The following is a 27,413-nucleotide window of genomic DNA, read 5'->3' as shown; positions in this document are numbered from 1 at the left end:
ATTTAATGACAAATCACAGAATGGTTTTAATAGTTCTCTTGGCAGCAGATCTATACAAGCAGCAGTATTTTATTCTACACCATTCCAGATATATTGTTCAATCCTTAATACATAGGTACTCAACAAAAGTAAATACATACCGCTGGCTTTCTGCTATCAGGGCCACATGTACCACCAAATCATTTTCTAGAGGACCCTGGAAAATAATGACAAAATCATTACTGGCATTGCTAACTAAAGATTTTATCCAATATAGCATGGCCAGGCACAATGGCTATTTAAACAATCCACAACAACAACAGACAGCACTGTCTGCATTGCTTTTTCTTATGGTGTGAGCAAATTGAAAGATTTGTAAATCTCAAGACTACAGGAAGCCAATTCCACCAAAAATACTCTGCAAGACACATTTTGGAGAATTAATAATGAATAGATTTCTGGTAATCATTACACTGTTTGTATTAGTTTGGTGGTTTCTTTAATTAAGAAGAACTACATAGGGAAAACATACAAAAATTTAGAATTTATTAAATCAATACATCTCCTATATGCCTAATATTACCTAATGTTTTGATACATATTTTTGTAATGAGTGCAATTATTCAGATTTTTGGGTAAACAATAGAATTCCACTTAGAAATAACTGATGATTTCAGTTCTTTACTCTGAAAAATTGTCATCAGACAGCTGTTCTTTAGTGACATGAAAGACAAACTACATTTTACTGGAGACAACTGCATTTCCTTGCATTGTTTGTTACACAGACACTTCATGTTTGAAATAAATACCAGTATTTTACATCAGGAAACCATGCAAATAGGTGTGAATTCAATGTGTTAGGTGAAATCTTTGACTTGACTCTGTGGGTCTGGATCTGGCAATTCACCTTTCCTGTCTCTGGCAGAATGAGCTATGAACAATCCCCGTTCCTTGTTCACTCCTCTGGCATTCACTGACTGTAAAATAACACAACTAAGAGCAACTCACATTTTCATTGCTAACATGCTTTTGTCTACTTTTGTCTAGAAGCTACCAGAACATGAATGACAAAAGTTAAACACATCTTCTATTGATTATATAAAAATACAGCATTTTTTTGTGATGATGGAGGGATAGGCATTGAATTAGAGCAAGCTCAGAGGGAACACTTTCTTCCTCAGGCAGCTATGAGCCTTCATATCAATAAAGATCCTAGGGATTTGCAGAAGAAATTCTTGCTAATTTTTTCCCAGAAGCCTGTCAGTATTACATTTGCACTAAAAATTTTGGACTTTTTGCTACATGAAATAAGTTTCTGAGGAAAGAATGTGCACAAAAAGACCAGGTGAAGCAGTCAGAAGTTCAAGTGATATTAGAAGATTTTCCTGCTCAGAATAAGATAATCGTGTATCAGTTGCACAATGTGTACCATTTGCATATATACAAACAGGAAAATTCAAGCCAAAATTCAGCCAGAATCACTGTGTATGAAACAAAAAGCAAAAGCCCCTCCACACCTGAGAACAAAAGAGCCCCATCATAACTGTACATAACCTGTGAGTTCTGCTTCTCACACACAGCCAAGGACAGGATTAATTTACAGCAGTCAATAAATAACACAGGCCAGAACTACAAAAATGCAGCTACAGCACAACTGGCACAACACAAAACCTGTGTGAAAAAATGCTAGATCTTTAAAGTATTGTGGAAAAAATACAACAGTCATTGCAGAACAACTGTGGGATTGCTGCAACATTAAACAGAAAGTTACTGTTACTGTCATTTGACATATCACAGCCTGGAGGATCACAAGTAGTGGCCTAGAGAAACACAGATCAAATAATAGATAAAACACTCAAAAAAAAGAAGCCACCCTTTCCAATGATGATTGCGCTATATAACATTTGCTGTATATTTTAAAAAAAGAGATATGAAAAAGCATTAAACTGCTAAATATTTCACTAAATAAATCTTGTTAAAAATTCCATTTTAATGCCTTGGCTTTCACATTTGTCTAGTAAGGCCAGCCCAGGTATTATTCCCACAACATCCATCACTGTCTCCCCAAGACACCACAACAGCCCCCCTGCCCAGGCTCCCCCTCCTGCCCTGTGTTGCCACCTTGGATCCTTGGCAGAAGGGTTGGTTTCAGCTCTACTCTGCATGCTGTGCAGATGATAAATATACCTCAGAAGAACAAGATAAAAGACAGATTAGTTGTTCTTCCTCTTCAAAAAGGAGAAAAAAAAAAATCACAGTTTTTAACAAGGTTATTAACTGTTGGAGGTAGGATAAAGGAAAAATATCTGACTCTCTTCCTGGCACAAGCAGAGAAAGCAGCTCAGTCCCAGCCCTTTGCCACACTCTCACTGCACAGGTGTTATCACTGTGCTTTCTGCTCACACTGCCAGGAAACCTCACAACTCTGGAAAAACCCCATTCATTGTAAGCATGTGAGAAACGGGGCAGAGCATTGAAGAGCCCCGATGGAATTGGCACCCACTGGGCTTCCCAAGCACACGGGGCACGGAGAGGCAAATGGGATCAGCTACAAAAGGAGAGACTGCACTGCACCCCCAGGAGCCCCTGGCTGCTCCTGAACCACAACCCAGCTGTCCCAGGCAACACTGAGCACTGCTGACCACCCCGGGCCCACTGCTGACCACCCTGTGCCCACTGCTGACCACCCTGTGCCCACTGCTGACCACCCTGTGCCCACTGGCACTGACACAGCAGCCCCCTGAAATCAAACACAGCAGCCCCCTGAAATCAAACACAGCACACGTATGTGTGCCTCAAATGCCAAAATAGTGTTTGGCAGATTTACAACTGTGTTAACTGCGGTAGACAAGTGTATTAACGGGAATGAAAGCAAGAACATGTTTATAATTAACATGACAAAACAAATCATCCAGTATGACTCCATCCAAATTAGACATGCTCTAGTCATAAACATAAAAATCTAAAATATCTCAGTCTATCTAAAAAATAACATTTTTAGTTCCTTCTTTCCATGTTATCTATTTCTCTGAAAATAAAAAAATAAGCAGTCCATTATTTTGACTATTCTCTTCTCCATTTTCTTTATCAATAGGCATTAATCCTAATTCTCAGTACCTGAAATGAAATTCTTACAAAGTATTGCTAACTCTACACAGCAAAACATTAAAGGAATACAGCCATCACATTCAGAGAATTCAGTTAATTGTAACCCTAAACACATATTTCAACTTAACTCAGAAGATAAAATGGTCCTACTCCGGCAATTTAGTCAGATTATGATTTTTTGTTAAAGATGAAATTAAACATAAATCAGCAATAAATCAGCTTTCACATGTGCCAGTAAAATACAAAACAGTCCCAGAAAACCCCCACCCTAGCTCATATCTCAAACACTATTGTTACCATGCAGGCCCTCTTCTACACTACATCCTCCCAAAACAGAATGCAACAACCCCAAACTGAACTAGAATCTCTCCTGAATCTGGAGACAGCAGAGTCACAAAATAAGCTCTTCTAAGGAACCCAGCTCTAAAGAGTCACCCTGAACCAGAATTCCCTGCATTATTTCCTTTCAAAGTAAAGGGAGTATCTCTTTTGAACCCCTGAATGGCTCTAACCTGACCATTAGGACTGTAAAGCAGAGGAGAAAGAGCCCCTCTGACTGCTCTTAGACTTCAGTGTGTTCTGGAGCACAGACTAAACCCAGCAAAGCCAGCCCTGCTCCAGCACCACACTGGCACTTCCCCAAGAAAGAACATATGGACACAGCCTCCTGAAAGTGGAAAATAACGGGTTTTGGCATTGAATTAGGAGAAAAAACATTTCCTTCAAACTATAAACAGACAAAATTAGTATTAGTGGCTATTATGTTTTTACTGCAATGCTCATTTGATGCCTCAGTTTTCTACAAGCAATGAGATTGTCCTTGATCTGATTTTCTGATGCACTCCCAGCTGTAATTACACATAGTTATATATACAGTTCTCATAGCACTTTTGCCTTTGGAGGTCTATATTACCTTACTTTCCTTTACCTAATTCTTCATTGATGCTTCTAAGCGGTAAAAGTACGGTTGGAATATTTGAAATACTTTCCATTGCTTGATTAAATCTAGACTATTATGTGGGCTTGAGACATTTTTGTAGTGGCACCAAACCCACATATATATTAAATTCATCACATTTTTCAGTGGAAAGTGTTCAGAGTTTATAGTCAATGCAACCACAAAATGAAAATATGCCTATATGGAAACACATTTCTTGAAGAAATATTTACTTAGCACAGAGCTTCTAATAAAAATTAAAAAAGCCTTCTTTTTGGTACATCTCCTTTCAAAACACCATATCACAACAAAATTTATATACACAGGTCCTCTGAAATTTTTACATATCCTTGTTTATTGCTTACAGGAATAAAATTTAATACAAGTGGAAATAGTTTTCTGTTCAATTTAATTGAATAATTCTTTAGCTATATGGAAAAGAGAAGACATCATTAAAGAGAAGAAACTACTTCTGATTTCTAAAGACATCATTAAGATGTGCCATGTTCTCATTTTGTATCATATTTTTAGTCATTTTCCCTGCACTTTAAGGAAAATACTAGATACCGATTTTGCATAAATTATCTCAATTAGATAAAATGGCATAATCAAATAGTCAGACAAACTGGTTAAGCAAATCTAAAACATGGATGAAAAAAGCCAAACTCAAGATTCTTGTCTGGAACTTGAAGACCTTTGCTGGTGCAGCTCACCTGGGTCACGTCAGGGCATCTTTGCATCTTTAACCTTCTCTTAACAATGACCCATCTGACATCTGCATGAAGGAACATTTTGCCCTGATAGTGTAGCAGTAAAACCACCCAAAATACTGCAGCAGCTGTTTCAGTACAAACAATTCCAAAGAAATTCCCCAATCACCTGGTGGCCTTACAGGGACATGAACCCTTCTGGCCACCATTTCTACACTGCTGCTCGGAGGCTGCAATGCCAAAGGCCTGATGCCACAGTCTCCATTTGCCACTTATTCAGAAGGGCATCCCTTCCTTCTCACCCACACTGGGAACCACATCTTGGATAGTTTTGGCACTTACAAATGAAAGAAACGGAGGCACAGTCATCTATGGCAAAGGAGTATCTGCAGACCTAGGCATGCTCAGAATTTCCTTCCTTCTTCATTCACTATCTCAAGACAGAGTAAAATACCAAAGTGCAACTGTTTAAGTTAATTTCAATGCATTCAACACCGTTGACTTTCAAAGTCCCTATTACATTGTTGAATTTTACAGGGTAGCTGCATTTTATTAAGTTATTTATTGACTATAGAGGCTATTTCTCTCTAAAGATCTGAAAATTGCCTATCACATACTAGGTACTCCAAATAGTAGTAACAATGCTTTTCTACTAAGACATTTCCTGATGAGTCATAGAGTGCCTTTAGAACAAAGCCTCATCTTCTTCAAAGTGCTCAGCTGTGGCATATTAAAAGTGACTGGTCTGAAGAATCAAAGAAAGAGAAATTGGATGGGCTGCAGCAACCCTGATTCAAAACAGGTCCCTCCTGAGGGCACCCCACAAAGGCCAGCAGCTCCCAGGTTCTGTCACATTCATAATCCCATGATGTAAGAACAAACAAAGAAACCAGAAACAAGTGACATCACTGAGCTTTCATTATCACACAGGAACATGGCAAATGCTGCACTGTGAACAATGAAAGTCTCATTATAAATGAACCAACAGCCAGGCACACAGATTACCTTGGTAACAGGAAATAGTAGGAAACTGAGGGGATAAGCAGCATTTGGATAGAACAGAAAAACATTGTTCAGTTCTGAACTTGAAGTGAATCTTAAGATAAATACTTCATCTCTTATGCTTCAATAACAAATTCACAATGCTGAACAAGGAACTTCTTAAATATACATTCCTTACACAAGAAATAAAAAGGCTGAAACACATTTTAGCTACACATTTCCAAACACACAGTTCTTATCTCTTTAATTAAAGGAGTTCCCTACACACAGACATGCTCATATCTTGCTGTCCCATTCACTACAGATTTGAATTACCATGTTTCAAGCATTCCCCATCCCTGGTCACTCATTCCTACTCCATATTTAATCCAAATACAGGAGCACATGGAATCACAGAATCATTAAAGGGCCTTTAGAGTCATCGTGTCCAACCATTGACCCCGCACTCCTAAACCCATCCTGAATCCTGTCCCTAAATGCCACATCTATTAAATACTTCCAGGGATGGTTTATCAACCATACCAAAAGAAAGAACCTCATTCTTGTAGCTCTTAGGAGCTCTAAATACAAAAAATATTAATATGTTGTAGTAGAAATTACTTTGAAGGAATAAGAAAAGCAGGCTCATTCTTGCCTTCCTGACATAACTTACAACTCAAAGACACATACGTATTTATTAGCAGCCTTTTAAACTTACATTTTATCTCTCATTTTGACTGCATTGCTTAATGTGTAGTCAAATGTTCATCACTTCCCCAAAACTGCATGTTACAATCTTCCTTTTAAAAGCAATCTTCCATCAATTCAGAAAATGTACAAACATTTTTCCTTGCACTTTAACTGAAATATTAGAGGACCATATTTAGATGGTCCTCTAATGCACTTAGATGACGATTTTCCAGTAGAAATATTTTAATACTAAGCTAATGCTTACCTGATTTGAAAACCTCATGCTGACGTTCCTCTGCTCCTGGGGGGGTACATATCGGCCAATGGGGTCAAGATCTTTAGGACTCACTAAATTATCAGCTGAAAGAAAATGAGAATAGAAATACAGAATGACTTGAGTACTTTCTGCAGCTTTTGTGAAGAAGCTATGTAAACTTTTGTGCTGCAGTTGGTTCTGCTTTGTTTTAGATCAATGACTTACAAAAGCACATTCTGAAAAATTCAGAGTTCTATTAATTTTAAAATGAATGACTCAAGCATTGTTCTTGCTACAGCTAATTACAATACTGTAATATAAAAACCCAAGCCTTTATTTGCTCACAAAGATATGTTAATACATTATACACAGACAACAGACTCCACAACACACAAGTCATGTTGAAAGCCCTTAATCCACAACCATGGAATTATTCTAGAGCTTTAACTATAAACCCAATGACCACCAAAAATTGTTTAGGTTTGAAGAAAAGCAGGCAGTCTCTATCTCAAGGTAACCACATGACTTGAATGCTGGAAAGGACAAGAGATATCAAAGGTACCTCTCAATATGGTATCTCAGAAAAAAAGTGAAGAAAAAAATTAAAATATTTTAAATCTAGCAATTTCTACAGGGAGTTTTTTTTACACGGTGGGGGAAGAAACCCCACCAAACCTAAAACCCCAGTATTTTAACCTTCTCCTGAAAAAGCACTCCAATAAAAATACACTATTAAAAAGTTTCAACAAATTCCTTGAATACAGGTTCATAATCCAGTATGAGCTATTATACCTTTAAAATAAGCTCTCTCCTACCAAAACTGTATTTTGACAGGAAACTGTCCAAACTCAATTTAATTCCTAACACAGAGTAAGTCACAATACATTTTCATTTCTTCTATCTCAAAGTCAACAATTTTACAGCTATTCTTAAGAGCCCCAACACAAGGGAATAAGGTATTAATCTAAACCAGAAGTGACTCATGGCTGCACTCAGCTCCGAGAGAAAACCAACACTGCCTCGATCGGAACATTTCTGAGCACTACACCATGAAGGCAGCAGCTTAAAACTCAAAATATGCCCTGCCTGAAGGTTGCCTGGGCTAGGCCAGCACAGAGTGAAGGGGCAGTGGGGAACAAACCAGAGGCAGCACTGAGGAGCCCTGGCTGGGCAGTTCCAGGGGAAGCCCTTCCAGAACCTTCTGCTGCCAAGAGCTCTGCCAGCCCTGGATGCTGTGCTGTCCTCAGCCTCCTGCTGGAACCAGGCAGCAGGACTGCAGCCAGGAAAGGACTCTGCTCCTGGCTCTGCACTGCTCCTGCAGGGCCACCAACCATGGACACAAACCCAAAAAAGCTGGGTGATAAAAGATCGCTACAGACAATTGATTAACATACTGACATGAGTTACCAAACCACAACTGACCAAACCACTCATCCAAGCTCCATTCCACACCAAATTCTTGTGCTGGCTAAAGGAATGGAAGCTACTTGAATTACGTGAAGTACTGCTAATACAATAAAATGAATTAACCAAATGATTTCAAGATCAATGGGCTCTGCCTCATAGTGTTAAAAACAAGAGGTTTCCAGAATGCGTATTCTATTCCCACTGATTTTAACATTTAATTACATTGCTCAGTAATTAAAATATATGGTCAGAATAATTTAATATTTAAAAAAACTGTATCAATAGACAAATGTAAAATTTAAGCTAACTGCTAGTGAATATTCATCACCATTTACACAAGTACAAGTGTATAGGACTGCAAAAGCAGATTCCTTCGTCAGCTCCCTATCTGCATCAGCAGCAGCTGACAACATTTAACCCATTTGGTCTATTAAAATATTGCTAAAACTCTTAGTTCTAGGCAACACTGAATCTACAGAACAAGATGCAAGAATTCTAAGGAAAAACAATGAAAGAGAGCTACTAAACAAAAGACTGAGTGAATTTTTAGTTGCATGAAACAGCTGAATACCTGGGACTCCTTTCCCTTGCTCCAAAATGGGGACCTTAACATAAAGGTTTTACAAACCTCCTCATCCAAAGCAAGAAGGAAATTGTGTGAAAAACAGCATCACCCCCTGAAAAACACATGCTTTTTTCCTTCATAAACAATTTTTTCAGTTGCATAAACGTGGTGCCCTCCAACAGTGACACACAGGCACTTTCACTGCCTCTGTTACTCAGCATCTGTAAGCAGGATCAAAATTCTGACTTCCTTATCTCTGTTTGCCCCTCTGTGGGAGGGTAAGAATTGACTCAGGTTCATGTTGCTGCATTTAGAAATATCTGGACCTCAAGAGGCAGAGCCCAGGCCCAGAAACAGTAGCAGGAGTTACAAAGGTGGTAATGTGTGCTGCCTACACAGCAGGAGCGAGGAGGCTGAACAAACACAAATTAATTGATACCCTGGAGGCAACACCATGATTTCTGAATGGATAATGAAATGGGAAACCAATACCTTCCCAGATATCAAAGTATTTGGAGCCAGGCTTCCACTTAATTAGCAACCACCAAGAAGCAAAGTAAGACACACAAACACTTTCACCAAGGACAGGATTGTTATTTAGGTAGGTTTTAAGGAGCACAATTGAATTTGAATCACCTCTAAATTAGTAGGAATAAATGGAGTTTCTGATATAACAACCTCTGATGAACACATTGCTGTAAGATCTCCAAAATGCTTGCAAGGACTATGAGAGTAGCAGGAAAAAATTACTCTGAAATATGGAATATTTTGAAAAAAAAAAAACAAAAAAAAAAAAAAAAAAAGCAATGTGTAAGAATGTTCAGCAAAGAACTGAAACACAAGAATGTTTGTCACACAAACAACAGTTAGCAAACTATAAATAGAACTTATTTAACCAGCATTCTGCAGGTACAGAAGCACACAGATATCAGTACAAGATCAATACTAGCAGAACTACTACAGCAACCTACACACACACATACTGGAGGATTACTTGGCTGATACTCTTATAAGATAAATTTTTTTTTTTTTTATTAACAGTGAGATTGTCTGCATTTACTTTGAAGCATTGGCTAAAAAAAGAATTTTGCAAGGAATACAGCAAAACCAAACAGGTGGAGCACCAGACAAACTCTGTCCCTCTATACCTAAAGATACATCCACTGCTCTTGCCAACTGCTGAATTTTTAAACTCCCCTTCACTTTTTCTCATTTTTATTACCAACAGCCTGTTTCCCTCCTGTGTTAACAGAAAAATGGTTTTGAGAACTCCACTTACTGATTACTAGGTAACTGCTGATCATGTTAAAATGAAGTAATACATATTTCTCCTAAAATAAATACTAAAGTAAAAACTCAACTGTGAAGATTTTTCTGGATTAACCATTCTTTCTGCACTAGCCTATAATAAAATCATTCCAAGTGAGACTAAGAGTTTTTTGTGACTGAAATTCACCATAACAACCTTCAATGGTCCAACTTTGATACGCACTTTCAACTGCTCATACAGTTTCTTCTTTTAAGAAGAGTAAAAATAACACAGATGAATGAATCATTAGCTTTCTCTGAGAGGGCAACTTTTCAAAGTTTCAACTTGTCTTGCTTGAGCACTCAATAATTTGAATTAAATGCTATAAATCACTTACAAACATCACTGTACAGGTGCAGCTGATAGAGTTAACCCAGAAAGCATCACATTAATATATTCTGTCATGAAGAAAAGGAAATAAGAGGGAAAGCAAGAAAAAAAAAAAAGTCATCATGTTTAGATTTTCAGTACTCTATGAAATATTCCACTAAGCTTCGTAGTATGCAGCATAAAAACAAAAGCACTGCAAAGCAATTTTTGTCTGTCACAGATGTACCAGAGCAGAGGACACAGGGGCTACTCAAGATCAAAACTCAAGGCATGGCTGTTTGGATTCAAGAGGAACATGATCAGGAGGGAGGCTGCAGGCGCCCAGCTCTCACCCAGCAGCTTGGCGATGATGTACATGGCCTGGCCCCACAGGAACAGCTTCCCATCACGGCCGTTGTTACTGGGGAACCGCCTCTGGCTGCCCGGGCTCCTCTTCTCCAGCTCCACAAAGTCAGCGGGCACGTAGTAATACTTGGGGACAACAGGGCACCCTGGGGACAGCAAGCACAGCCAGTGAGTAAATATCACTGCCCTCGTTACCTGATTGGAGTCCTCCAATAAAGCTGAAGTGGATCCAAACCAGGAAATAAATACTGGGCCCCAGTAACAGTCTGAACAGAGATTGTCATTCATCGTTATGTCTGCAGTGAGGAATCCCAGGGCAACGTTAAACTACTTTGTATTTCACCAGACATTTCCTCAGAATTTCTTCCCAGAACAGGTTATGTTGTCTGTGTAAACTAAAAAATAAAAGAAGTCACCTGGAGGAAAATGCAGCTTAATCAAAAGCAATGAAAGCTGGGTCCCACTGAAACAGTCTGGGTGTTGTGCCCCCCAGTTAACACAGCCTCAGACAATTCCTTCCAACTAAAAGTCCTGCTCAAAAACTGTCAGTTTGGTTTTGGATAATTTTATTAATCAAATGTTTAAAATGACCACTTGAATCTTGAAACATCATGAAAGAAAATGGCATTACTTCTTAATTTTAAGATAGATACCTTGTATCTAGAATTATGCCATAGGTACTGCTGATCATTGCAAACTTTATTTTAGAACTTTGTAAGTGGACATGCTTCAGGAATTTAGAGACATGATTACAAATGATTGACCTAATTATATGAAATTGAAAAGCAAATTAATATGTTTCCTGCATAATTAAATTCCACCTTAATATTGCTCCACTCTTGAATTAATTTGGATGAAGAACATGTGATGAACAGAATACAGCTGCAGTGTCTTACTATTTGCTTAAGAAAAAAATTACTGGGAAGAAACAGAGGAAAAATGGAAAAGGAACAGTTACTAGAGATATTAGATTAAAATGAGTGAGGCACCAAAACACACCCAGAAATTTTAAGATGCGACATTTGTGATGACATGCAACAAAAGGAACCACAAGATGAATCTAGTGTCCACGAACCTTCATATACTCATTAGAAATCAGAAGAAAACAACAAGGAGCGAGAAAAACTTGCTACAAAATGCAAATTTGGTAAGGAAATGTTTGACTGCCTCACAGAAATTAGTTCACTTCAAACACTTTAAAGAACAAGGCATATTCTGCATCCACTTGTGTAACTGCACCACAGATGTAAGAACAGGTGACTAAAATGCTGAGTTTTAAAATTGGATTGTTCTGTTCTCAGGTAATTTCTTTTTCTCCCACTCAAACTTACAGCCTTTTTCTTTTTCTTAATTAAATTTTGGATGGCTCTGTTTGTAGGCCACCACTAGCCTTGTCTGCAGTGCCACAAAAATTCTGAAATACCCAACTTAAATAATAAAATGATTACGTGGCCACTTTCCCAGCTCTAAGCTAGAAGCAATTTCATATGCATATACCAAGTATTTTTTAGAGCTTGCAAAATTAAGTGACAATGAATGATGAGAGTAATTCTCAAGGAGCACCAGGATTTTCAATGTTTCAGGACATTGAAACAATCTGACTGCTGGTAGTTAATATTTCCCTCAGAAGTAGAAGTGAACTTGGTAAACAATGAAGCAGAGGTGAAGATGTGGAGAAAGGAGTGGGCACAGTGTAAATCTTACTTTAGTATCAGTAGCATTTTTCCAGAAAAATGTTACTTTCATTATCACACTTTATGATGCAATGTATCTACATAAAAGAGGTTATTTCAGAATTAGTATTTTGCCATTAGGAAACATATTGATGTTCTTACTTCTCAATTGCTCTGTGTACAATATACATTAATAGGAAAGGCAGGATTTTTATAATTTCAGGTCAAAAAAAAGCTGCAATTGTTTCAGAAGAACAATTTCCAGATAATACCTTCAGGTGTATGTTGAAGCAAAGGCTCCAGAAGATCCTGATATTCCTTTACTTGTGTAGGATTTCCTCTAAAAACGCCTAAAAATAACCAAGCAATAATTGATTTAATGGAAGAAATAATTTTCCCATGACTTCAAAGTTCATAAAAGAGGAAGAAAAAAAAATCCACTGTTTACTTTTCAAAACAAAATATTAAGTGCCTACACACTAAATAGCTCATGAATAGGAGAAGACTGAGCTGTAGATTACAGCAGTCAACTCCCTGATGCTGCTTTTGGGGAGACACTGCTATATCTGGGACTACCAGTCCCTTCAAAGCTGTTTTAGAGAACTTCCCAAGATGAATCTAGCATGATTAATGTTCAGTTCATGGAAAGTTCTTAAATGAAAATATGTATTAACAACACAAAACCCATTTCTGTTCATCAAAGAAAAAATGGATCTATTTAACAAGCAAGGTGATGTTAAAAGTAGAATATTTTTTAACATTCAAAGGGGAATGAGCTAGATGAAAACTTTGCATTCTAAATCTTCTACTAATATTCCCTTTTTCAATCACCAATTTTTTTTTCCTTTTGTGGCTCTTCAACACTCCATCCAAACCCAAGGCTTGACAAGTATTGTTCATTACATTTTCAAATATTCCTGAATATATAGACAGGAATATATACAGTTGCCAAGAGACACAAATGCAATCAGTGTCTGCATACAAAAAGGTGTTTTTCAAGTGGCACACTGAACATTTCAAAACACTCAAGGATACTCATGACATAGGAGTAATCTCTGCTCCTCCCACGTCGTTGTCTTTTGGCCATTGCTGTGTATACACTTCAGATATTGCATCAAGGAAGCTTGTGGATTTGGAGATATTTGCACAAAATCTACTAACAGAATTGTTCTATTTCATACAAGCGTGGTCCAGGCAAAAAGGACAAGGACAGGATGTGCAAAGTATGTATTTTTTAGGGGTTTTTTTTTAACAAGAAGTGTAAAATGCTTTTACTATTCTTTTGTTAACCTCAGTTGAGGATGACTAGCTTTTTGTTCTCAAAACTGCAAGTGGGCAGCATTAAATGTCAGCGCCTTTCTCCTCAGTTTTGGGCCTCACTCTTTGAAAAATGTCAAACATTTCTTTAGAAATATCAATTGTGAAACCTTATTATATCTTCAAACACAATATTTTAATCTGTGGGTGGCCACAGAGGAGTCGAGGCTGATGGCAGATTTCTGTGCCCCTGTCTTTATCTGAAAACTATTCAACGTGCTACACGAGAAAGATGGACAGATTTTAATCCATTTAAAAATCTTTTTGACAGTTGTAACCTCAGTCATGTTCTTATTGAGACTTCTGCTGTATGCAAATTCTAGTTTCCATCCTGGTATCCCCCCCTGAACTTCTTGGGTGTGTCTCCTCAAGTCAAGATGGTGGTGGCGTTGTTTTTGCTGTTCTTGTTTTGATAATTATATTTTGTTTTATTATTCAATCATGGCCGGGAGGAAGCTAAACATTTCCTGGTTCCCTTTCTTCTCTTCTGAATTCTGATTCAATTGCCACACAATGCTCAACTTGAGAAGCCCTGGTGCACCATTGATTGTGGCAGCATGTTCTCCCTTCCTTTTCTTTCCCGTGCTGCTGCGAAGTTCTGACGCATCTGAAAGTTTTTCAGGCTCAAAAGGCAATGCAGGACAATGCCACAGATTGAGGCTTTTAACAAACCCTTTTTAAGTTATATTCTAAAAACAGTTCCCATTAGAAATGTTGAAATATAGTAGGTTGGGATATTTTGTAACCCAGGAGGCAGAACTCGCAATGAGATATTTAGTGTCACTGCATTATGGTTTTTTCTGGCAGCATAGGAAAATAATTTTGTATCTTTCCTCTAAAAGCTCATTTCTCCTATGCCTTTAAGGAACAGGAATGTAAAGCTATACTTACCATCAATTATCATAAAAATAAAAAACAGAGGGAATTCACACTCAATGCCATCAAAAAGCTGCAAAGAAGAAAAATTCATCAGACATTTTATCATTTTCATCTAAGGCATATATCTGAATAATCCTGTAGAGCAAATTCTAAGCAACAAAAGACAAACATGAATGCAAAAATATGTTAGTACATTTAGTATCACTTCTTAATTCTATGGGCACTTTAACTTGTGCCTTTACATCAGCTGTGGCCCATTCTCAAGCAGAATATTTAAATAACCTACTTTTTATTTTTCACAGAGAAACAATGGAGGAAAAAAGAAATAAATTTTCATTTAGATAACCTTAACAGATAAATACTGTGATCAAAAGCAAAATTATTTTCCACACACTCAGACTGTAGTCAGCTGTGAAATTAAACGAAATGATAAATAATTTCCTTATTTGTTATGTGAAATCAACTGTACCCTAAATGTAAATGAAAGCACATTCATTACAAAACAAGCCAATGACTCAATGCTGATTTAGCAATCTCTGAAAACTGCATATGCAAATTACAGAAGGCATCTCCTTGCCTTGAAGCCCTTAGGAACCCCTGTGCAATTCCACCTGCAGTACCTGGAGGGTGTCAGGGGTGGGGCAGGATTTTACCTTGATTTCTGCTGGTTTATAATAACGCCGCGTTCTGTCCTCCAGCGCCGTTCTGTACCCGTCCCTCAGAAACCTCTTAAACCCATATTTGCCTTTCAACTTCCTAAGAATTTTATCCAGTGTTTGACCAAACAGGACCTCATCATCCAAAGCAAATCCAGGGTAACTAAGGCAGGGCAGAAGAGCTGCATCAGTATTCTGCAGGAGAGGGAGAAAAAGGACATTATAAATTTAATTAGATCCCTGACAATCATTTGATGCACAAACAAAGACTGTTTAACTTACTAAGTGAAATATACATTTGGAACATTATCTTATCAAAATTATAGTGCTAATATCAGAAAATAGTGTACAAAATAAGACTTCTTAGCAAATGCCAGGATAAACTACAAACCAAATGTGTAGATATACAATTTAGAAGGTAACTCATTTATCTCAGGATGTCACCTGTTTAACAGCTGATAATGTGCAGGCACAATTGAAAACATTATAAAAATTTGTGTTTTGGGATTTTTTGTTTGTTTTTTAAATGCAATCTCCAGACTATTCCTGGAGTAAACACAAACATTTGGGTGTCATGTGCTCAAAAAGAAGCACAAGTATTTCATAAAGGTGTAATGCTGAGAAGCATTAACCTATGATTAAATCATCATTTCTGATTAACTTTTTCAGAAATATTCTTAGGGTGCTGGAACAAACAAACCTATCTGATTTACAGTTAAGAAGATAAGGGGATTACTCCAGGAAAAAATGAGCAACCTTGTCAGGAACTATGTGGATCTCTTATGAATTAAAAACACAAGAATAATTTCCGAATAGTGGATCACCTTTACAGGTAAAAAAAAGTATCCTTTTCTGCTGACATAGTCCAGATATTTAACCATTTAAAACTTCTACCAATATGACTGATATGAACCCATAAAAAAAAGAAAAGAACACGAAGATTTCTATGGGATAAGTTATAAAATCAGCTCCTGTTGGAGTATTTCAAGTCTGCAGCAAATAACAAACAGCAAGAGTTCTAAAAGACCACTTGACTATAAAAAAAGTCGCTGACAGTGCCTTTTATTTTAATTATCCAGCACCACAACTCTGCCATAATTCTTCTAGACAATAAGTAAACTATTAATGTATAAGATTAATAGTCTGTTTTATGAACAAAACTGCTATTATATTCCAGAATGAATAAAAAAGCAAAACCCTATTATCACTCATTTTAAATTACTGATTTTCTAACACCAAATTTACCTTTGATGCTAGCACTGAAATAGATGTTTTTATAACTAATCTACGCTTATGTCACTTAGATTTACTCGCTAAGAAAATACATTTGTAACGGTAGCTTAAAACAACAAGAAATTGTTCATATTCAGCAATTTATGATAAGCCAACCTTAAAGGCCTTTTTCCTAGACAAAGGAAAGAATTAAAGCTAAAACAAAAGGTTTGAAAAGTGCAGACAGAATGTATAGTGGAAACTAGGCCAAAAGAAAAACAAAACACCAAGGCTGCAAATCTCACTTAAGTTATTTCAAATGTTATTTTAAAATTGTCTAGAAAGCTACCAAGAGGTTTTCTGTAGCTGTTCAGAAAAACAACTACATCCCAGTGACACTTAAAAAGCAAAAATTTAACACCTTCCAAGCAAATTTCCCCTTTATCAAGCAGATCAGAAGGTCCATCATACAGCTAAGAATTCATATCCACTTGTTTTCTCCACACTCTGTTGAGTTGAATTCCTTTTAATGACTTACATGAGACCTTGACTCCCGGGGCAGCAAGGAGCACAGGGTCTGTCTGTTCCGGTTATGGGCATCAAAATCCACAAATATGACAGACCAAGAGCAGCCCTGTGAACACAACGTTGCATTTGTTTAAGGCAAAGGGAAGAAGGCTGGTGCATCCTGCTGAAACTCACTGGATCTGTACTTAATTTATGTTGTCATTGCTCCAAAGCTGAAAATTTTAATCAGAAAACACAGCACATCAAGTCGAAAATATTTTGATTTTTAAATATATTCAAGTATAGTCAGAATTAGATGGCTTTATCACTGATTAGTAATTATATGATTCATTCAAGCTATTAACTCTTCTATTAATTCTTGGAAAATGAGTCCTGTATTAAGGACAAACAAAAAAGAATAGTTGTTCTTCCCTGTGAATGCAAGAAATGTTCTAAACAGTGATGCTGAATATTTCATTACAAGTCAGAGCACAAACAATTGGATATTCAGCACAGGTACTGCTTTGGAAAAGGACTTTCATAGCAAATAAAAATGTTCTGCTTTTCAGTTATTGTAAGGTCTGCATTTTCAACATCTATTCCTTAGCAAAATCTACTTCCTAATAAAGTCATTAGTTTTACACTATATTTCTCTGTCAGCTTCTTGATGCTTCCTGAAACACTAAAAAAAATTCTCCTGGCTGAGATAGAGTTTAAACAGAATCAACAGCATTTAGAACTATTACCAGTTAGGCAACTCCTTGAAAATTCAGGTTTTTTAATGAACAGGTATCTTCATATATGCTGCAAATGATAATGAATCTCAGGATCACTCCCCCACTGGAAGACACAGTCAATGTGAATTTATCCCACTATGGTCATAAATCCCAGAAATTTTCATAAATCCACAAAATTTCACCAGAACAGCAGTCAATTTCTTTGGTATACTACTTTTCTAGGAAGACTGTTCCAAAGCCCACCATTGTAATTATTAAAAACTTAAATTTCCGGTCATGTTTCTACATAAATACCTCACCACCCTTCTTTGTGTGCCAGTACTAACATCCACTGAAATGCCTTTCCAAAGCATTTCATTCTTACTCTTCAACTGCACTCTAATTATATATAGTTATCATAAAAATACTCAGCTTTTGTTTTACAATGGTAAACAAAACCCTAAACAATTTTTTCCATTGTCCTCATGGAAAATAATCTGGTTTTGCAGTCATTCAGCAAGATATACACTGACTAATGCTGTAGTAAGAATGTACACAATCACACTGGCTTTGATGATTTGTTAACTTTCCTCTTAATCCAGATTCTGATTATTCACAAATCTCTAAACTCATCTACAAACTCTGAACACAACCTCCCTACACATGCAGTTTCAAAGTCTGTGCTGCAGGGAAGGATTCTCTGGGGATTCAGGAGCAGGCTTATTTGCATTGCATAAACCCACAAGCACCTTGTTTGACAAATTAACTATTTTTCACTTCTCTAAAGACTGTAAACTTCTGGAGAAAAACACCTCACAGAGACTTGATTTATAAAAAAAAATAATAATTAAAATTGTTTTTGCTCAACCCAATAGAGGGCATGCAGCTCACACACAAACAGCTCTGCCCAGGTCAGCCTTTAACGTGTTCCTCTTGCTGTGAGCTGTGGTCCCCCAGCAGTGATTCCTGCAGGTTCTACCTGTGCAGCTGCAGGTGCAAACAAGTCTCTTGAGGGGCTCAAGGGGATTTCTCAAAGCCACTGGAACACAGCCAGAGCTAAGCACAAAGACAAACTCTGCATAGACTGAAGGTCAAAAAGGGTTCTCTTAATGCCAACTACAGATCTCGGAAATAAACTCTCAAAGAATTAAAACTGGTCTTGCTTCAGCAGTTTATTCATCCATTTCAGAATTCAGAAAAAAAAAAAAAGGAAAAACCCTCCACGGCTGCATTTACTGGTGCTTGAAACTGTTGGGAAGGGAAAGATTATAGATAAATGTCATTTCTGAAAGAATAACAGTGCATGTACAATGTCTGATCATTATTGAAGTTCCTTACTACCTCCTAGTTCTGAACATTTGACATCAGCTTTTAAAATGTATGGCATATCTCTCTTCCATATATACATTTTCTAAACCATTAATTTGGAAGAGTATTCTTTTATTTTAGCTACAGACTATTGTAGGTACAGCACCAAAAAGAAACATGTACACTGAAGGGGAATACACAGCAAATATAATAGTCTCACAAAAAGCTTGCTTTCCTAATTGACCCAAGCCACATGAAAGGATGAGAAAAGACTTTATGGCTGTGAAACACACAGAAATTAAAAACAGGTAAAAATGTGGGATTATATAAAAGCAGCTTGTTTAAAGTCTTGATCAAAAGCCACATGAAGGAAGTAGACAAAAGGAAGGTAATGCTTGAAGGTGGACGTATATTCTAGTACCAGCAAGAGATACAGTTCTGAAGGAAAAAAATATTTTGGCAACAAAATTCTTTTTCAGACTAAGCTGAAACCACTTTTGAATTTTTCTAAAGAAAAATCCCAAGTGCTTCTTGATAGTAAGAACACTAATGATTTTATCAGATAAATTCTGTACCTGAAACAGCAGCAATCAGTTTGCAACCTAACTTTCTTCAAAGCTGAAATCTAAAACTGTGGTAGATACTTCTAAATATCCTCTGATCCACCCTGGAAATCATTATTGCTAACAAAAAAGAAGGGAAAACAAACACTTCTATTACCTGATTTCCAAAGAGATTGAAACCATTAATTGCTTCTAAAGCTGCTTTTGCCAGTCCCACAGAGCTGAGGAGAAAAGAAAACAAAAACCCAGATATATCACAATTCAAGCCAGGCAAAAACTTCACACACTTGTCAGTTTTCAGTGCCATGATCATTTCTTGATTTGAATTTCGTGCTTAACCTTTATGTTAATAAAACGATGATACAGCAGATTTGGGGTTGTTCTGGTTTTCTTCTTTTCTCTGAAATACTACTCAGCGTTTTTATTTGTCTTCAAATGCCAGAGACCATCTGGCAAAAGAACTCCTGCTCTCACCTTGCTATCAGACACCTGGCATTATAAATTTCGAGGTCTTGCTAATATTGCAGAGACAGAGGATTTGCTTCAGCACTATTTTTCAAACCACTTTTCAAGCATTAGACTTTAAAAGACTGATTTCTAGCTTTAAACACAATAAAAGAATTCATCAATCTGAATTCACAACAGAAGGATTTTCAGATGCCACCCATATAGTGACACAGCTTTTATTCCACTTCATCACAAAGAAAACAGGGCCCAGAAATTCCATCAACAAGACTTCAAGTTAGCACTCACATTTTAAAACACTATAAATTAAAATCACTAACCATTATATAATTTAAAAAACACATTCTATATTAAAATAATTTATTAACCATTATGCAAATTCTACAGAATTCTAATTCTTAAATATGCAGTCTAATTAGGATTACACAGAAAATATTAAAAATCATGAAAAGAATTCAATGCAGTTACAGAATTTGATTTTTGGTTTTTTAAGTATTACTTTACCTGTGTTTGTTCTAATATTAGAAATACTTTAGACTGATTTCACACTTTATCATTTATGAACCCCCATGTTCCTTTCTGAAACACTGCCAGAAATAATACACCTGGGTTTCAGTTCTAATTGTTCAACAAGAGAAAGCTGACCAGCTTAACCACAGCCTGCTCTGAGCAGCTGCCTCTGTTTGGTGCCTTCTGATGCTGAAAGCTTTTAGAGATGGAGAATGAGACAAAGAAATAACCTGAACGCAGGAGAGCTGGGAATGTAATTATTTTTCTGGCTTTGTTTCAAATACCTAAAAAAAAAGGGTAAGTGTTCTAAAAATTGCTCTATTCTAATTATCACCTAGCCATTGATCAAATAAATTGGCATGATGACTCAGAACAGAACTTTTCAGAGGAATTCAGCATTATTATCAAACTGCATTACAGAACATAAAAATCAGATAAATCCTCATACTGGAGGCTGTATCACATGTTAAAATCTCATATTTCCCTTTCAAGTAACAGTTCAAATATCATCATGACATATTTTCAGAGTGAGAAAAAAGCTATTGATAAAAGGTAGAGAAGTAATAAATGTTCAATGGTTATTCAGATAACATAAAACTACTCAATCTGTCTACAAAATAGGATGATACTGATTGAAAGAAATTCAAGGCAAACATACATTGCTTCCTTGAAATCATGTCTTCTTTGCAAATTCAGTCATTATTCTACAATACGAATAATTTAATAATTTACTGTAATTCATCAGCGTGTTTCTACCTCTAGTCATTGAAAGCCCCCGGAGACTTCACTGCTCTCACAATTGCCAGTGACCATCCCAACATTGTCAATCACTCCCTTCACCACACACAAAAGTACTACTTAGATTATGGAAAGTTTTATGGGTATGACAGGAGGAAGTCACTTTAAAAGAAAAAAGAAGTCTGTGAAAGGCCTTGGTATCAAGTGTGTCTTTACAAGAGCAAACACTCACACAGCACAGCACACTTCAGGACTATGATCACACTTCACACTCACTTCATTCCTACTGATTAATGCCTTCTTGTTGGGCAAATTGCTGAAGAGGTTCTGTAATTACGCTTGTGTCTTTGTATAGAAAATACATTCCCCATACTCTACAATTTAGTAACAAAAGAAATGGAGTGTCTAAACAGAATGAACTAATGGCAAAATGCATTTTAATAAATGTGTTCCTTCCTCCACTCATTAAGCCACTATGAACAGACCGTACTGACCTGTGGGACTCTGCCTGGAGAAAAAGGTGTTTACTTGGGAGATGAGCCCTAAACAAAACCTCACCCAAATCCTCTTAAAACAGTCCTCTGAAAATTTCACAGCATCATTAAGTCATTGGCCAGAAGGGATATATGGAACTCATCTAGCCCAACGCAAAACCTCACTTGAAGCCTGATATCATAACCAAGACTAATTTAAGTAAACCACAGCCTATTCTAGACAACTCTCACTAACCTCCAAGGATGGAGCTTATGTTTTGAACATCCTGTTCTTTCTTTCTCTGTGCTTCAAATGAAAAGGTTTCTTCTTAATGTCCCCACTGAACCTCACCAGCTGCAATCCTTACATCTTACTGGAGCTGCCAATTATTTTAATGTGTCAAGGATTATCAAGAGCAGCTTTGCAGTCATAATGCCATGGGTAACATTTGACCTTGAGCCACACTTAGGACAGGAGAAGATGAGACTACCTAGAGAAACCACTTCCAGGTTGCTAAAAGAGATTTAGTAAATGCAGTTAAACAATATTCATAATTCTCACTACTTTTTAATTGTTGAACTTATCCCCTCAGTCAAATACCTGAGGGCAAACACTAAAATTTGCATATTTTTAGCAAATGTAAACCAAAATACACCTTCAAGTATATCCACCCTTAATCCTTCTATTCGATTCCTTGCCTCCATCTGAGCCCTGTACATTTAAACTGGAACATCGACCACCACAGAGGATGTGAAAAATAAGCGAACAAGAAAAAATTTCTACATCACTAATAACTTTGTAACTATATAACCCAAAATAGAACAAGGAAGGGCAGCAGTACTGTTGCCGCTGAAGATGAATAGATCACATGGACACAGGTCGAGGTGCGGTGAAAAGAAGAGCAGAGTTTATTTTTCCTCCCAGGATTTATAGGCTCCTGACCACAGCCAGGGATTGGATGGTCAGGATAACACTTTCCCACTGCACTGGCCATGAGAGATGCCCATCACAAGACGTGTAACAGAAAGAATGTACACATATCTATGTTTACAGTTACTGTCCTGGGAAAGTCTGTAGCAAACCATGTCAGCAAGCTCAGAAGCTGAGTTTTCAGGACGACACAGTATAGCGATGTGCTATATACTCCAGAGAAGAGCAAGACCCAGGCTCTGTCGTTCCAGATTTGGAATATGAGGATGCTGCACTTTGGCAATTTCCTAATTCTCACAGTGCATATGGGAGGTGTCAGAGGCACCTTGCACAGCTACTCAGCAGATGCCTCCAGAACAGCTTGATCAAACGGCTACAGGACAAATTAATTTTTGTGAAGTTCAGGCGGATGGGAAGGGATCACACTACAATAAAAGCTGTTACAAATCTTGCCTTTGAACCAATAAAAGACATCAATTTGCATACATCAGTGAAGACGTGCTCCACAAAGTGTTCTGCTATTTATCATTTATTAGAAGTGTTTGGAGCTGTACTAAGAGAAAATACTGAGACTCTGAAGGCTTAAAATATCTGCATCTTTTAACATGGGCCATAATGTGCAGCTATTATTCACAGACTTCCACCTGTATAGTATCTTCTTTGAATACAAAAGAAGACAAGATTTACCTACTGATTCTGAAAGCAAACACAGCCTGTAAGAAGACTTCCAGCAGAGGCTTTAAGGGTCAGAAGTACACCATCCTTAACACTGACTCTGAAGAGAACACTTTGGGGTCCATCATCACAGAAGACCCACACACATCATTTGTGAGTAACTTGATACTCATAATTGCTTCATCAATTTAAAACAAAAAGGCTTTTATAGCTGTCTTTAGTAGATACAATTGGAACATAAAGTATAAAGAATTTCAGTGTACCCAGGCCTTTCCTCAAAAATATCTAAATATGTCTTTTGATGCATGTTTCCCTTCCATTTTTCCTGATTTGTGAGAACCAGGGAAATTGCCTACCACCTTTCTACGGTGAAGCAGAGTATCCACATGTACACAAAGCAAGATAAATAGGGGCAATACTTGTTTCTGATGACCAAAGTCTACTTCTTTGTATTAGGACCAAGCTCTGTGCTTCTCTTTGTGCTAGCTCAGTGATCTGTTAGATTGGCCCAGTCCATCTCACAAAACTTTACTCTTCGAAAAACCAACCTATAAATGTCAGTCTAGATTAAGACAAAACAACCTGCCTATTTCCATCTGTTTAAAAGATGCTCAGTTTTCTCTGGAGGAAATTCACGTACTGAATAACCGGAATGCTGCAAACAACAGGAGACACTGGAGTTTCAGTGTTTCTTCTGCACATTTCTACAAGGTGAGATATGGAAAGAAGCATTTGATTCTCCATATGACTGCTCATGTAGTTGGGCATTTGACAATTTTACAGACACAGTAGGAAAAAAGAAAACCAGCAAAGTAATAAAACAGATTGTATAATAACAACTTGGATTTTTTAGTTCTCATATTGATACAAAGGTTCTATAAAAACCCTGAAAAAAAACCCTAAATTTTGCTGCAAGGACATGTTACTATATCTACAAGCTAAAGTATACATGCCTGTATGTGGACAAAAAAATAAATAAATTAAGTCTGAATTGAGAACACAGATTTCTTTGGCAATATTGAAGACTGGAAAAAACATATAGTCTTTGCAAGCCCTTGATAATTAGGATGGTCAATGATGTTTTTAAAATCCTAATATATCCAAGCTATAGCCATTTTTATTATTAATAAAACCTCTGAAGTCAAAAAGTGAGAAAATAATAGTAACACTATAAAATCAAGTTGTCAGATTACAGATTTGATCCTTCAAGGCAGACAACACATGAGCAAATCCTCAGAGGTGAGCAGGACAACTCCAGCATTAAAATCTACCATCATTGCTCCCTGTCCCTGGCAGGACTCAGAACTTACAGCATCAGAAGAACCTGGAAAAGAGCTTGGGACCAAGCTGCTCTCCAGTGTCCAGCATCTTCCTCCCACCATGGTGGACATAAGAAAATCTAAACTCATGATTCGACACCTTTTTAAAGCAGGATATTCCTAACCAGTTTTGTGAATCCCATTCCAATCCCACTGCACATGCCTCAAGATTCTGAGCTGCTCTGAACACAAGTTTCAGAATTATATACACGCAGCTGCACATAATTGGAATTCAAATGCTCCCACAGCTAAGCATCCATGTGGTTATTTCAGCATGCATATCATGATGAAATTATCTTCACATTTTCCCAAAATACATCCCTCAGTCTTTAGAGAACCTTAATTTAGTTCAAACAGTATTTTCATGCACTATTTTTAGCTCACCCCATGAATTCTTTTCATTCATTTTCTTGCTTTGACTAAAAGAGCTACAATTGCTCACCTACCTCGAGTGCAGCTCTGGACTGCCATTGTTGTATTTGCTGCCTCTTTCCCAGACACCAAAATCTGGTACACGATAGGCTCTCTCCACACAAAACACAAGATTCTGGATAAAGGACACCTATAGGAAAGAAAAGTGACTGAAGGAAAATGAAAGCACAGTTCTGGTTCTTCCAAAAGAAAGTTGCTATTCCTTGTAACTGTTCTTTCCATCCTTTTCTGTCTGAATTCAAAGAATGACGTTGCAAAGTTCAAATATTCTCCTTAAAACCAGTTCTTAAGCACAGTATGTTAAGAACTGTCCCAACTGAGGTGCCAATGTAAATTTATACAAAAATTCTAACAAAGGCAGGGATAAAAATTATTTCATATTCAAGACACATATTTGAAGAGCTCCAAAAAGGTGGTATTTTGAACTTAAAAAAAAAAAAAATTAATAACATCAGAAACCAAAACAAAATTAAAACACAGAAATCTTGGTACTTTTTCTTAATTCATTTTGAGAGAATTGATATGCCAGAGTTTTATTAAATTAGCTCCAGATAATTCATATTTATGCAGATTCAAACATACTCCTTTATAAACACAAATAAAACTCTAAACCAATTTATTTTAATTAAAATCTCTTCTTGGACCAACACATTTCAACTGAATACCAAAGTACTGAAGGATATTTTAAGGTATTTCAGGAGTATTCAAATATAGATGGAGACTTACTTAAGCATAAAATTTTTCCTCATTTACACTGTTGAAAGAGGCATTAGGAGTTGCTTGACTTTAGAAAAATGAAACTGAGCTTAAGTTTTATAGTTCGCTTTAAAATGTCCACAGACTGGAGTTTAGAGAAAATTTAACCACAAACACAAGATTTACATTGATTCATCTCCAAAGCAGCGATTTCATCCCCTCCCATTCAAATTATTCTAGGGGACTGTGGAAAAGAAAATATTGCAATGGCTATAAACAGAAACATATTGGGGAACTACAGAGAAGGATCCACTTTGCTACCATCAAGTGGAGGTTTTTTCCAATGAGCTATGTAAAAAATACCCACATGTTTTACTGAAAGGTATTTGCCTGCATACCTTTGTTTCTTCTTTTTTCTCCATTTTTCTTTAAATTTTAAAAATTTACTATTTCAGATACACTCTTTAAGCTAATACCAGTTCACCACCAATATTATAATTCTAGACACACTTGTCTCTCTTTATTTAATGTCTCTGCTAAAATTTCAGTATGAGGTGTACAATTATCTGCACGCTAGATCTTTTCATAGTTACCACTTTCAGGAAAACTCTGTCCCACTCCTCAGCCATGCCCAGTATATTCATCCCTGTATTTCAGCTTTTGGTTGTATTAAAATTAACTTTCTCTGAATGAAGCCAGAACACTCAGGGATTAAAAGTGTGGCTTTTTCCATGTCTATCAATAACTGCAATTTATATGAAGAAGTAAACAGCACCACATAGAAACATATAACCTTATTGATTACTTTTCACCAGTAATGATGTTTGGAACACAGGAAAAAAATGGTCAATTACAGACATTTTATGATACTAACTAGGGTTTCCAAGCAGCAGATTTACAGAAAAAAAGCCATCAAATAGCTTGTTTTAAACCAAAATCTTCAGAGAACAAATTATTCATATCACAGGCATGTAAATGCTATAACCAGATTACATAAATTATAGGTTGTGTGTTAAGCTTTTTTATCCAAAGTTAAGCATGGGGAGATGAAGTGTAATAAAGAGCACAAACCCAGCATGGATGCCTGCAAATATTCATGGTGCTGGGTAATGTGTGGCTAGCTGCTCTCATTCATATACTCACAGTCATACACTGTTGTCTTTGCTAGGGATGCAAAGCTGCAATTGAATTAATTTTTCCAGTGCCAACAGGTGAAAGCAGCAGCTAACTCACTGACAGCTGCCATGGCTGCCATGGAGAGGCAGCATTGCCTCTAAAGGCAAGAGCTCTGTGCACAAACATTCCTACAGCCAGTTTGCCAAACAGCACCCATCTGCCAGTGAGTGCCCTGCACCGTGCTGCTCCTCCGAGGGAAGGGTCTGAACCCAGTCTGCCATGGGGTGCTGGGAAGGGACACCCAACTGTGGGTTTGGGCAGCAGAGTGCCACACTGACACTGCCACAGCCACATCCCCACCTCCACTGCCACATCCCCACAGCCACATCCCTGTGGCCACATCCCCATGGCCACATCCCCACCTCCACTGCCACATCCCCACGGCCACATCCCCATGGCCACATCCCCACCTCCACTGCCACACCACCATATCCCCATGGCCACATTCCCACCGCCACATCCTCTAGATGTGCGGGAAACCTTGGACATTTCATCATTACGTGGTGTTAGCAGGATCTGACAGTTGCTGAAGCCACACACAGCCCAACAG

At 37.3% G+C, this 27,413-nt stretch overlaps 1 protein-coding gene across 4 annotated transcripts in view; it reads right to left on the bottom strand.

Moving 5' to 3' along the window:
* The window catches only part of PHKB (phosphorylase kinase regulatory subunit beta), a 68,746-nt gene that overhangs the window by 24,937 nt on the left and 16,396 nt on the right, over nt 1-27,413 (bottom strand). For all 4 annotated transcript variants that reach the window (XM_058846331.1, XM_058846334.1, XM_058846332.1 and 1 more), the window contains 9 exons: nt 25,006-25,121; nt 19,606-19,669; nt 16,893-16,988; nt 15,140-15,337; nt 14,499-14,556; nt 12,563-12,640; nt 10,605-10,763; nt 6,671-6,765; nt 141-196 (listed from right to left, as the gene is read on the bottom strand). In XM_058846331.1, the coding sequence (XP_058702314.1) occupies nt 141-196; nt 6,671-6,765; nt 10,605-10,763; nt 12,563-12,640; nt 14,499-14,556; nt 15,140-15,337; nt 16,893-16,988; nt 19,606-19,669; nt 25,006-25,121 (920 nt within the window). The remainder of the gene's footprint in view (nt 1-140; nt 197-6,670; nt 6,766-10,604; nt 10,764-12,562; nt 12,641-14,498; nt 14,557-15,139; nt 15,338-16,892; nt 16,989-19,605; nt 19,670-25,005; nt 25,122-27,413) is intronic.

This window comes from Poecile atricapillus, chromosome 10 (assembly GCF_030490865.1).
Source record: "Poecile atricapillus isolate bPoeAtr1 chromosome 10, bPoeAtr1.hap1, whole genome shotgun sequence".
Classification (NCBI taxonomy): domain Eukaryota; kingdom Metazoa; phylum Chordata; class Aves; order Passeriformes; family Paridae; genus Poecile; species Poecile atricapillus.
The sequence above is the reverse complement of the archived record's forward strand: the minus strand, read 5'-3'. Positions and strand labels throughout refer to the sequence as shown.